This window comes from Zalophus californianus, chromosome 2 (assembly GCF_009762305.2).
Source record: "Zalophus californianus isolate mZalCal1 chromosome 2, mZalCal1.pri.v2, whole genome shotgun sequence".
Taxonomy (NCBI): Eukaryota; Metazoa; Chordata; class Mammalia; order Carnivora; family Otariidae; genus Zalophus; species Zalophus californianus.
Window position 1 is genome coordinate 167,093,077 of NC_045596.1, and position 12,609 is coordinate 167,105,685.

General features: G+C 33.3%; 1 protein-coding gene across 4 annotated transcripts in view; it reads right to left on the reverse strand.

The window, feature by feature from the left end:
* Positions 1-12,609, reverse strand: part of LOC113925637 (A disintegrin and metallopeptidase domain 3-like) — a 129,469-nt gene that overhangs the window by 53,560 nt on the left and 63,300 nt on the right. For all 4 annotated transcript variants that reach the window (XM_027600136.2, XM_027600135.2, XM_027600137.2 and 1 more), the window contains exon 12: positions 8,342-8,531. In XM_027600136.2, coding sequence (XP_027455937.1) covers positions 8,342-8,531 — 190 coding nt within the window. The remainder of the gene's footprint in view (positions 1-8,341; positions 8,532-12,609) is intronic.

Sequence of the window (12,609 nt, forward strand, 5' to 3'; positions counted from 1 at the left end):
TTCTTCCCTACATTTAGTTGTGGAGTTTGTTCTGCCAGTCTTCAGATTGCTCTCTGGTTTATTGACTCAGATATGAGTGATATCTAGTTGTGAACATGGGACAAGGTGAGCTTAGGGTCCTACTACTCTGTCATCTTTCTGGAACCTCCTTGCCTTTTTATTTTCTTAATGGCTTCCTTGGCTACAAAAGCTTTTCATTTTGATGTAAGTCTCAACAGTTTATTTTTACTTTTGTTTCCCTTGCCTGAGGAGACATATCTAGAAAAATGTTGCTGTGACCAATGCCATAGCAATTACTATCTCTTCTAGGTTTTTTTTTATGGTTTTAGGTCTCACATTTAGGTCTTTAACTCACTTTTAGTTTATTTTTGTTTATAGTTTAAGAAAGTGGTCAAGTTTCATTCTTTTGTGTTATAGCCATCCAGTTTTTCTAATACCATTTGTGTAAGAGATTGTCTTTACCCCATTGCATAGTCTTGTCTTCTTTGCCAAATACTAACTGACCATATATATCTGCATTTATTTCTGGGCTCTTGATTCTATTGATTGATGTGTCTATTTTTGTGCCAGAACCATACTGTTTTGATTACTACATCTTTGTAGTATATCTTGGAATCTGGGATTGTGATACCTCCATCTTTGTTCTTCTTTCTCAAGATCACTTTGGCTATTCAAGGTCTTCTGTGATTCCAAATAAATTTTAGTGTTATTTGTGTTAGTTCTGTGAAAAATGCTATTGGTATTTTGATAGGAATTGTACTGAATCTGTAGATTACTTTTGGAAATATGGACACGTTAACAATATGAATTTTTCCAATCCAAGATCATGGAATATCTTTCCCTTTGTTTGTGTCATCTTCAGTTTCTTTCATCAATGTTTTTTTCAGTTTTCAGAGTACAGCTCTTTCACCACATCTAATATCATACTCAGTGTGGAAAAACAGAACTTTTCTTCTAAGATCAGACAGAAGACAAGAATGTCCACTCTTACCCTTTTATTCAACATAGTACTAGAGGTCCTAGCCACAGCAATCAGACAAGAAATAAGAGGCATCCATATTGGTAAATAAGTTGAGCTGTCTCTATTTGCAGATAGCATAATACTATACTCAGAAAATCTCAAAAATTCCACTAAAAAACTACTAGAAGTAATAAATGAATTCAATAAAGTTGAAGAATACAAAATTAATACCTAGAAATAAGTAGTGTTTCTATATACTAATAACAAAGTAGCAGAAAGAAAAATTAGAAAACACCATTTATAACTGCACCGCCCCCCCCCCAAAAAAACCACCTAGGAATAAACCTGTACTCTGAAAACTAAAATACATGGAATTGTTTAGAGTGGTATGTTGTAAGAGAAGTTGTAATGAGGGTCTTCCTTCCAAAATAGTAGATAAATTTATCAGGTTCTTTTATAAAACAACAATTTATTCCTGATCTTTTGCAATACCTGGTTTATCATGTAATGTTTCATATAAAATTAGACAATGTCTTCAGTTACACTAACTACAAAGTTAGTGTATTATTAAAGTATAACAAACTTTTACTATATATAACACATTTTAAATTTACAGGAGTCAGATGATATTCTTTTTGTCATTTTTATATTTCAATATTAACAAAAGTGTGTTATGGTTCACAAATAAATATTTTAACGAAAAATTATCAAGAGTATTTAAGGAAGATAGGGGACTGAATACACACTAAATATTAATGTGGGGGGGAGCAAAAATCAATGACATCACAGGGAATTCCAAGGCTAGTATCAAAGAGAGAGCCTATAGTAGAGAGCAAGTTTTCACAATACTCAATGAATAGTGTAAATCTAGACCCCATGCCTGGCTTAGATATTGACTTGTAAGGACACCTGTGCTTTAGGAACAGAATTCCATCATGGGACTGGAAGCCAGAACTTTATAAAATAGGTAGCCAAGGTTCATCATTGAGAAATTTGAGATTCAAAAGGACATTTTCTTTTCTCCTAGTTGTCCAAACCACTGTCAAATTCTCTTCAATATGTAATATCTTACAATTTTTCTCTCTTTTTAAATTTAATAATATATGTTGAAAAATACTGAAATGTTCCTCTATTTCTGGAACAAACTCCAGAAGCATATTCTTTTTCATATACTCATTTCTGTTGATAATTCTGATCCATATATTTTGTAAGTATTTTTCAAAATATAAATCAGTCATTCAAAATAACATTAATAGGAGGAGTGAACAACTTTCATGATTTAATTCTATTTCTATATGCCTGCAAATGATACTGGAATTAAAACTTTTACAAGTACTCACTTTACAGTAACATTCAAAAACATGAAATATTTAGGGTTAACTTTATTAAAGATACCTAAATAAATGGAACAATATGTCATGCTCACAGTTTGAAAATCATAACATTATGAATATGTCCATTCTCTACAAATTCTTCTATAGATTTTTAAAAATCCCAATCAAAATTCCATCAGAATTACTTTTTTCTTTAGGAGGTGTGAGTAGAAATAGAAAAGTTGATTCTAAATTTTACATAGAAATGCAAAAAACTAAAATCACCAAATCCATATTGATAAAGAAATACAAAATATGAAGATGCATTTTACCTGATTTAATGAGTTAAGGTAAGGGGAGCTGGTATTGGTATAAGGAGAGATATACGGGACAATGGAACACAAAGTATTTGATATATTGTTTTCAACATAGGTAGCAAGAAAAATATCGTTTTTCAACAAATGGGCCTAGAACAATTGGAAATAAATATAGAAAAAAAATATACCCTGACACTTACAAATATTACTTAAAATGGATCATAGATATACACATAAAAGCTAAAATCAATAAACTTCTTGAAGAACACTTATGAGAAATCTTCACAATCTTGGGATGGATAAGGCACAAGTAGTATAACGCATAAAGGAAAAAAATTGATAAACTGAACTTCAGCCAATTAAAAACTGACTTTTTGAAAGATATCATTAAGAAAAATACAAGCCAAGTCACACACTGGGAGAAAATCTTACAAAAGACTTGTATATAGTTTATATTAAGAATTTCTATAACTATGTAATAGAAAAAGCAAACAACCCTATAAATATGTGCAAAATGTTTGAACAGACACTTTAAAAAGGAGAAATATGAATGTCCCATAATCACATGAAACACTGTCCAATATAATTAGTCATCAGGGAAATACAAATTAAAACCATAATGCACACATTCAAATGACTAAAATGAAAAAGACTGACAATAACAAAAGTTGATGATGATAAGGAACAGCTACCACTCTCATACACAGATGTTTGGAATGTAAAATAATACAATATTTGGGAAAGCAGTTTGATATTTTATTATAGAGTTAACAGTAAATTAACATATGACCCAGCAATCTTACTCCTAGATATTTACCCAACAGAAATGAAAACATAAGTCAACAAAGATTTGAACATGAATATTCCTTGAAAGCATTTTTCATAATAGTCACAAATGAAAACAACCTAAATGTTCATTAATAATTTCACAGATAAACACTCCATTATATAAATATAATGAAGACCACCTATACACATCATAAGTTTTTTTGTTGAAAACCAAATATAAGGTCATAATGCCTTTGTAGATACAACACAGATGGGTTCTATGGATCGTCTGGCTAGGTATGGCAGGCAGAAGCAGAATTAGGCACTGATGTCTTCAGTGACAATGGGACAGATGGTTAAAAATAGAACTACCCTATGATCCAGCAGTATCATATTGGGTATTTACCCAAGGATACAAAAATACTGATTTGATGGGATACAAGCACCCCAAGGTTTATAACAGCATTATCAACAGTAGCCAATATGGAGAGAGCCCAATTGTCCACTGACTGATGAATGGATAGAGAAGATGTGGTATATATATATATATATATATATATATATATATATATATATATATATATATATATATATAATGGGATATTACTCAGCCATAAAAAAAGAATGAAATCTTACCATTTGCAATGGTGTGGATGGATCTAGAGAGTATTATATTATACCAAATAAGTCAGTCAGAGAAAAACAAATACAATATGATTTCCCTCACATGTAGAATTTAAGAAATAAAACAGTGAACTTAGCGGGGAAAGAAAGAGGCAAACCATAAAAGAGACTCTTAAGTATAGAAAACAAACTGAGGGTTTATGGAGGTAAGGTGGGCAGGGGATAGTCTAAATGGGTGATGGGTTTTAAGGAGGGCATTTGTTGTGATGAGTACTGGGTGTTATATATGTGATGAATCACTGAATTCTACTACTGAAACTAATATTACATTGTCTGTTAACTAACTGGAGTTTAAATGAAAATTTGGAGAGAAAAAAACAATTTCACAGTTTTAACAAAGCATTAATGTAGATTTCTGAATTTCAGAATTATTTTAATTTTCTAAGAAAAGAAAAAAAAAAATACATTTGACCAGATGGACTAATAGATCAACATTCCATCCAAAAACGCAAGAATACATATTTTTCTCAAGTGCACATGAAACATTCTCCATTTTAGATCATGTATTGTCCACAAAGGACATCTCAGTAGTATTAAGAAGACTAAAATCTTGTCAAGCATCTTTTCTGACAAAGGTATGAAAGAAGAAATCAATTGCAAGAAGAAAACTGGAAAAATTACAAATATGTGGTGGCAAAACAATATGCTAGTGAAGAACAAATAGGTCAATGAAGAAATTTTTTTAAATTTTTTATTGTTATGTTAATCACCATATATTACATCATTAGTTTTTGATGTAGTGTTCCATGATTCATTGTTTGTGCATAACACCCAGTGCTCCATGCAGAATGAGCCCTTTTTAATACCCATCACCAGGCTAACCCATCCCCCTACCCTCCTCCCCTCTAGAACCCTCAGTTTGTTTTTCGGAGTCCATCGTCTCTCATGGTTCATCTCCCCCTCTGACTTACTCCCCTTCATTCTTCCCCTCTTGCTATCTTCTTCTTTTTCTTTTTTCTTAACATATGTTGCATTATTTGTTTCAGAAGTACAGATCTGTGATTCAACAGTCTTGCACAATTCACAACGCTCACCATAGCACATACCCTACCCAATGTCTATCATCCAGCCACCCCATCCCTCTCACCCTCCACCAATGAAGAAATTTTTTGAAAAAGCAAAATATACCTTGAGACAAATGAAAATTTAAATGCAACACAGAAAAATGTATGTGATGCAGCAAAAGCAGTTCTAAGCGGGAAATACAAAGCAATATAGGCTTATCTCAAGAAACAAAAAAATCTCAAACAATCTAACTTTATAGTTATAAAAGGATGTTATAGAGAAGAAAGCTAGTAGAAGGAAGAAAATTAAAAAATCAAATGGAAATAAATTAAATGGAGACTGAAAACTCAATAGAAAAGATCAACAGAAACTAAGAGCCAATTCTTTCAAAAGATTAAAAATATGACAAACTTTTAGCTAGACTCACCAAGAAAATGAGAGGTTTCATAAATAAAATTAGAAATGGAAAAGGAGAGATTACAACTGATACCAAGAAATACAAAGGTTCATAAGAGACTACTATGAACAATTATATGCCCATAAATTGAACAACCTGGTAAAAATGGATAAATTCCTAGAAATACATATACCAAAACTGAATTACGAAGAAATAGAAAATATGAATAGATTGACTACTAATAAAGAGATAGGGTTGGTAAACAAAAACCTCCTAAGAATCATAAGACCAACCTGACCATTCTCTAACACCATACACAAAGATAAACTCAAAATGGATGAAAGACCTCAATGCGAGACAGGAATCCATCAAAATCCTAGAGGAGAGCATAGGCAGTAACCTCTTTGACATCGGCCACAGTAACTTCTTTCAAGATATATCTCCAAAGGCTAGTGAAACAAAAGTGAAAATGAACTTTTGGGTCTTCATCAAGATAAAAAGCTTCTGCACAGCAAAGGGAACAGTCAACAAAACAAAGAGGCAACCCACAGAATGGGAGAAGATATTTGCAAATGACACTACAGGCAAAGGTCTGATTTCCAAGATCTATAAAGAACTTCTCAAACTCAACACCCAAAAAACAAATAATCAAGTCAAAAAGTGGGCAGAAGACATGAACAGACACTTCTCTAAAGACTTACAAATGGCTAACAGACACATGAAAAAATGTTCATCATCATTAGCCATCAGGGAAATGCAAATCAAAACCACATTGAGATACCACCTTACACCAGTTAGAATGGCAAAAATTGACAAGGCAAGAAACAATCAATGTTGGAGAGGTTGTGGAGAAAGGGGAACCCTCTTGCAATTGTTGGTGGGAATGCAAGTTGGTACAGCCCCTTTGGAAAACAGTGGGGAGGTGCCTCAAAAAATTAAAATAAAGGTACCCTATGACCCAGCAATTGCACTCCTGGGTATTTACCCCCAAAACACAGATTAGTGAAAAGAAGGGCCATATGCACCCCAATGTTCATAGCAGCAATGTCCACAATAGCCAAACTGTGGAAAGAGCTGAGATGCCTTTCAACAGACGAATGGATAAAGAAGATGTGGTCCATATATAAAATGGAATATTACTCAGCCATCAGAAAGGATGAATACCCAACTTTTACATCAACATGGATGGGACTGGAGGAGATTATGCTAAGTGACAGAAGTCAAGCAGAGAAAGTCAATTATCATATGGTTTCACTTATCTGTGGAACATAAGGAATAGCATGGAGGACATTAGGAGAAGGAAGGGAAAAATGAAGGGGGGGAAGTTGGAGGGGGAGATGAACCATGAGAGACTATAGACTCTGAGAAACAAACTGAGGGTTTCAGAGGGGAGGGGGGAGGGGGATGGTTTAGCCCGGTGATGGGTATTAAAGAGGGCACATACTGCATGGAGCACTGGGTGTTATACAAAAACAATGAATCACGGAACACTACGTCAAAAACTAATGATGTATTGTATGGTGACTGACATAACATAATAAAATTAAATTAAATTAAAAAATGAGAAGAATCATAAGACCAAGACCAGAGGGCTTCACTGGTGAATTCTTCCAAACATTCACAAAAGGTTTAATACTTACTTTCCTAAACTCTTCTTGAAAACTGTAGAGGAGGGATCATTTTCAAATTTACTTGATGAGGCCTGAGTGCAAATTATTCAGGCACTTATGTATCTATCCATTACACACTTTATTCATCTTTCATGCATATATTTCATGTGTATTTTATATCACAATGAAATGATAAGTATGACATAAATATTTATTGTTAAAGTGGGCAGAGAACTTCCTTTCAAGGGAACTAAAATATACTAAAGTATGTTTTAAGAAAGAGAACATAATTTAAATGAAATTCAGAAGGGAACTGTGACATGTAAAGAAATACTAATAACCAAAAGGAACAATAGGTAAAATAAAGAAAAGTATTTTCAGAATAAAATCTTCAGGGTATTTTCTAATGAAAAGCACAGAGGTGACAGAAATGTACTGTTTACAAGAATTTTATGTAAGTTAAATCCCATTATTTTGGAGGTGGCCTAGATATGGTTAAATATGTATGCTAAGAATGCAAGAATAATCACTAGAGGAAAATAAAAAGTACAGATCCACTAAATTGTTGCAATAAATGGTGGAAGAAAGAAAAACAAAGCATGAAGTTTCAAAAGAAATGAATAAAAATTCAATTAAAAAACAAATGTGGCAAAATGAACATAGAAAATATGAAAATTTTGAGACAACTAAACACAAAAACTATGCAGTCTAGAGGAGTGTAAGGAGTCATAACAGCTAAATGTAATGAGGTATCTTAGAGAAGATCTTGGTATCAGAAAGAGGCTATTTGGTAAAAAGAAAAGAAATCTGAATAAGTTATGGACTTTGGTTAATTAAAAATGTGCAAGAATGTTGATCACAATAATATTTAAGAGGATAATATGATAAATCAAAGACAGATTGGATAGTAAATCAAAATCCAATGTAGATCTTGAGCTTACTAGTACAGAAAAACTAAATGAGAAGGGAGAAATAGGAAAATACTGACTAACAAAAGCTAATTTGTGTATAGATATATAGATACATCAGACCAAATAGACTTTAAAACAGAAAACAACATTAGAGATAAAGAGATTTGGCATTTGAATATAAAAGTTAAATTTCTAGGAAGATACAACAATCTAATATGTCTCCACTGTAGAAAGCAGCTTCAAAAAACAGAAAGTATAAATTGAAGAATATATACTGAGAATTAGGCAAATCCAACAGCATAGTTGCCACATTTGTTTTTTAATGAGAAACACAAAAACAAATCTTTAAATGAATTAGAAATATTTGTCACTAACCTCTGCAAGGCCGCAGTCACATTGTTCAGGAGGTTCCAAAATTCCATTGCCACAAGCTGCTGCAGTTCTTCCTTGGTAAACCACTTCTGAAACTGTTTGATTCCGAAGACATTCAAAGTCAGGCTGTGAAACCATACGTTTAAATTCATCCATGCTGCAACTGCTAAAAAACTTTACACCATGGGAACGTCTAAAAATAAATTATATTCCTCAGATAAATGGAATAAAATGGAATAAAATCACTATCAAAGTAACACTCTATGAATTACTGAAAAGTACCATAAATTCTGTAATACTGCACTTACAGAGGAGCCAAGAAGGAAGGGAGAGGATTTTTATCTTTAATACAAGTTGTAAATAAAAGCAATAAGTTTATTTCTATTGTAATTCAATATAACAGACATCTAGCAAGTAGAGGAAGTTAAGGTGACATGAGTTAAAATATATTAAAACACAAATAATGTTTGCCACACAAAAAATCTCTCCTTAACTATGTTCTACTATTATTTTCATTATGATTGCCAATATCCCAATTATAATCATTATTATAAGCACTAATTATAAGAAAATGAAACATACTAGAAAAATTTATGTGGAAAACTGAAGAAATAACAATGGTGTTACAGGAAAAATGAGAATCATTTGTATTTTGATAACAAAATTAATCAATTAAAATACCTCAACACTTATTATATAAAATGTATAAGCCCTAGATTTGTTTTATTTTGTTACCTTTTGAAATATTTCTGTACTTCTACATGTACTATTTAATGAATTTTTATTTCATTTTGTAACAATCTACAACTTAGAGAAATCACAAAAAAATAGACCAAAAAATAAATTTTTCCCAAAACAATGAATAAGTTGCCAAACATGATCCTAATAACTCTAAATATTTTAATGCATAATTCCTACATAGACATTAATTCTAAAAAAGACCCTTCAAAATCAGGAAATAATGTCATCCAAATTTCACCATCATCACAATATTGGCACTTTATAGCAAAAAGATCCAGTTGAGAGTCAACCATCGCATTTTTTTTTCAATTTTTTTCTCTCCAAATTTTTATTTAAATTCCAGTTAGTTAACATGCAGTGTAACATTGCTTTCTGGTATAGAACTTAGTGATTCATCACTTAGATGAGACTCCCAGTGGTCATCACAACAATGCTCTTCTTAATATCCATCACCCACTTAACCCATCCCCCCACCCTACCTCCCCTCCAGCAAACCTCAGTTTTATTTCTATAGTTAAGAGTCTCTTTTATGGTTTGCCTCTCTGTCTTTCCCCTAAGTTCACTGTTTTATTTCTTAAATTCTACATGTGAGGGAAATCATATGGCATTTGTTTTTCTCTGACTGACTTATTTGGTATAACATAATACTCTCTAGATCTATCCACACCGTTGCAAATGGGAAGATTTCATCCTTTTTATGGCTGAGTAATATCCCATTGTGTAGATATACCACATCTTCTTTATCCATTCATCAGTCAATGACCACTTGGGCTCTCTCCATAATTTGGCTACTGGTGATAATGCTGTTATATAAACCTCAAAGTGCATGTATCCCATAAAATCAGTATTTTTGTCTCCTTTGGTAAATACCCAGGTATGCAACTGCTGGATCATAAGGTAGTTCTATTTTTAACTTTTTGAGGAAACTCCATACTATTCTCCAGATTGGCTGCAGCAGTTTGCATTCCCACCAACGTGTAAGGAGCATTCCCCATTCTCTGCATCCTTGCCAACACCTGTTTCTTGTGTTGTTAATTTTAGCTATTCTGACAGGTGTGAGGTGATATCTCATTGTTGTTTTGATTTATATTTCCCTGATGATGAGTGATGAGCATCTTTTCATGTGTCCATTAGCCATCTGGTTGTCATCTTTGGAAAAATGTCTGATCATATCTTCTGCCCATTTCTTGACTGGATTTGTTTTTTGGATGTTGAGTTCATTGATAGGTTCTCTATAGATTTTGAATACTAACCCTTTATCAGATATGCCATTTGCAAATATCTTCTCCCATTCTGAAGGTTGACTTTTAGTTGTGTTGATTGTTTCTTTCACTGTGAGGAAGGTTTTATCTTGATGAAATCCCAATAGTTCATTTTTGCTTTTGTTTCCCTTGCCTTCGGCAACCTGTCTAGCAGGAAGTTGCTATGGCTGAGGTCAAAGAGGTTGCTGTCTGTGCTCTCCTCTAGGATTTTGATGGTTTCAGGTCTCACATTTAGGTCTTTCATTAATTTTGAATTTATTTTTGTGTATGGCATAAGAAAGTGGTCCGGTTTCATTTTCTGTAAGTTCCTATCCAGTTTGCCCAGCACCATTTGTTGAAGAAACTTATTTCCATTGGATATTCTTTCCTGCTTTGTCAAAGATTAGTTGACTATAGAGTTGAGGTCAATTTCTGGGCTCTCTCTTCTGTTACATTGATCTATGTGTCTGTTTTTGTGCCAGTACCATACTGTCTTGATGATGACAACTTTGTAATAGAGCTGGAAGTCCAGAATTGCGAAGCCACAAGCTTTGCTTTCTTTTTCAAGATTCCTCTGGCTATTTCAGGTCTTTTCTGGTTCCATACAAATTTTAGTATTATTTGTTCCATTTCTTTGAAAAAAGTGGATGGTATTTTGATAGGGATTGCATTAAATGTGTAGATTGCTCTAGGGAGCATTGACATCTTCACAATATTTGTTCTTCCAATCCATGAGCATGGAACGTTTTTCCATTTCTTTGTGTCTTCCTCAATTTCTTTCATGAGTATTCCATAGTTTTGACTACAACAGACCTTTGCCTCTTTGATTAGATTTAATTCCTACTATCTTATGGTTTGAGGTGCAGTTGTAAATGGGATTGACTCCTTAACTTCTCTTTCTTCTGTCTTGTAGGTGTACAGAAATGCAACTGATTTCTGTGCATTGATTTTATATCCTGCCACTTTGCTGAATTCATGTATGAGTTCTAGAAGTTTTGGGGTGGAGTCTTTTTGGTTTTCCACATAAAGTATCATATCATCTGCAAAGAGTGAGAGTTTGACTTTGCCAATTTGGATGCTTTTTGTTTCATTTTGTTGTATGATTGCTGAGGCTAGGTCTTCTAGTACCATGTTGAATAGCAATGGTAATAGTGGACATCCCTGCTGTGTTCCTAACCTTAGGGGAAAAGCTCTCAGTTTTTCTCCTTTGAGAATAATATTTGCTGTGGGTTTTTCATAGATGGCTTTTAAGATGCTGAAGTATATATCCTCTATCCCTACACTGCGAAGAGTTTTAATCAAGAAAGGATGCTATACTTTGTCAAATGCTTTTTCTGCATCTATTGCGAGGATCATATGGTTCTTGTTCTTTCTTTGATTAATGTGTTGTATCACATTGACTGATCTGCGGATGTTGAACCAACCTAGCAATGCAGGAATAAATCCCACTTGATCGTGGTGAATAACCCTTTTAATGTATTGTTCTATCTTATTGGTTAATATTTAGGTGAGAATTTTTGCATCCATGTTCATCAACGTTATTGGTCTGTAATTCTCTTTTTTGGTGTGGTATTTGTCTGGTTTTAAGATCAAGGTAATGCTGGCCTCATAAAATGAGTTTGGAAGTTCTCCTTCCATTTCTATTTTTTGGAACAGTTTCAGAAGAATAGGTATTAATTCTTCTTTAAATGTTTGGTAGAACTCCCCTGTGAGGCCATCTGGCCCTGGGCTCTCGTTTGTTGGAGATTTTTGATGACTGCTTCAATTTCCTTAGTGGTTAGGTGTCTGTTCAGGTCTTCCATTTCTTCCTGCTTCAGTTTTGGTGGTGTATACATCTCTAGGAATGTATCCATTTCTTCCAGATTATCTAATTTGCTGGCATATAATTGCTCATAATATGTTCTTATAATTAATTGTATTTCTTTTGATTGTGATCTCTCCTCTTTCATTCATGATTGTATTTATTTGGTCCTTTCACTTTTCTTTTTGATAAGTCTGGCCAAGCATTTATCGATCCTATTCTTTCAAAGAACCAGCTCCTAGGTTTGTGGATCTGTTCTACTGTTCTTTTGGTTTCTATTTCATTGATTTCTGCTCTCATCTTTATAATTTCTCTTCTCCTGCTGGGTTTAGGCTTTATTTGCTGTTCTTTCTCCAGCTCCTTTAGGTGTAGGGTTAAGTTGTGTATTTGAGACCCGTCTTATTTCTTGAGAAAGGCTTGTATTGCTACACACTTTCCTCTTAGGACTGCTTTGCTGCCATGAATTTTTTAATTCTTTTTTAATTTCC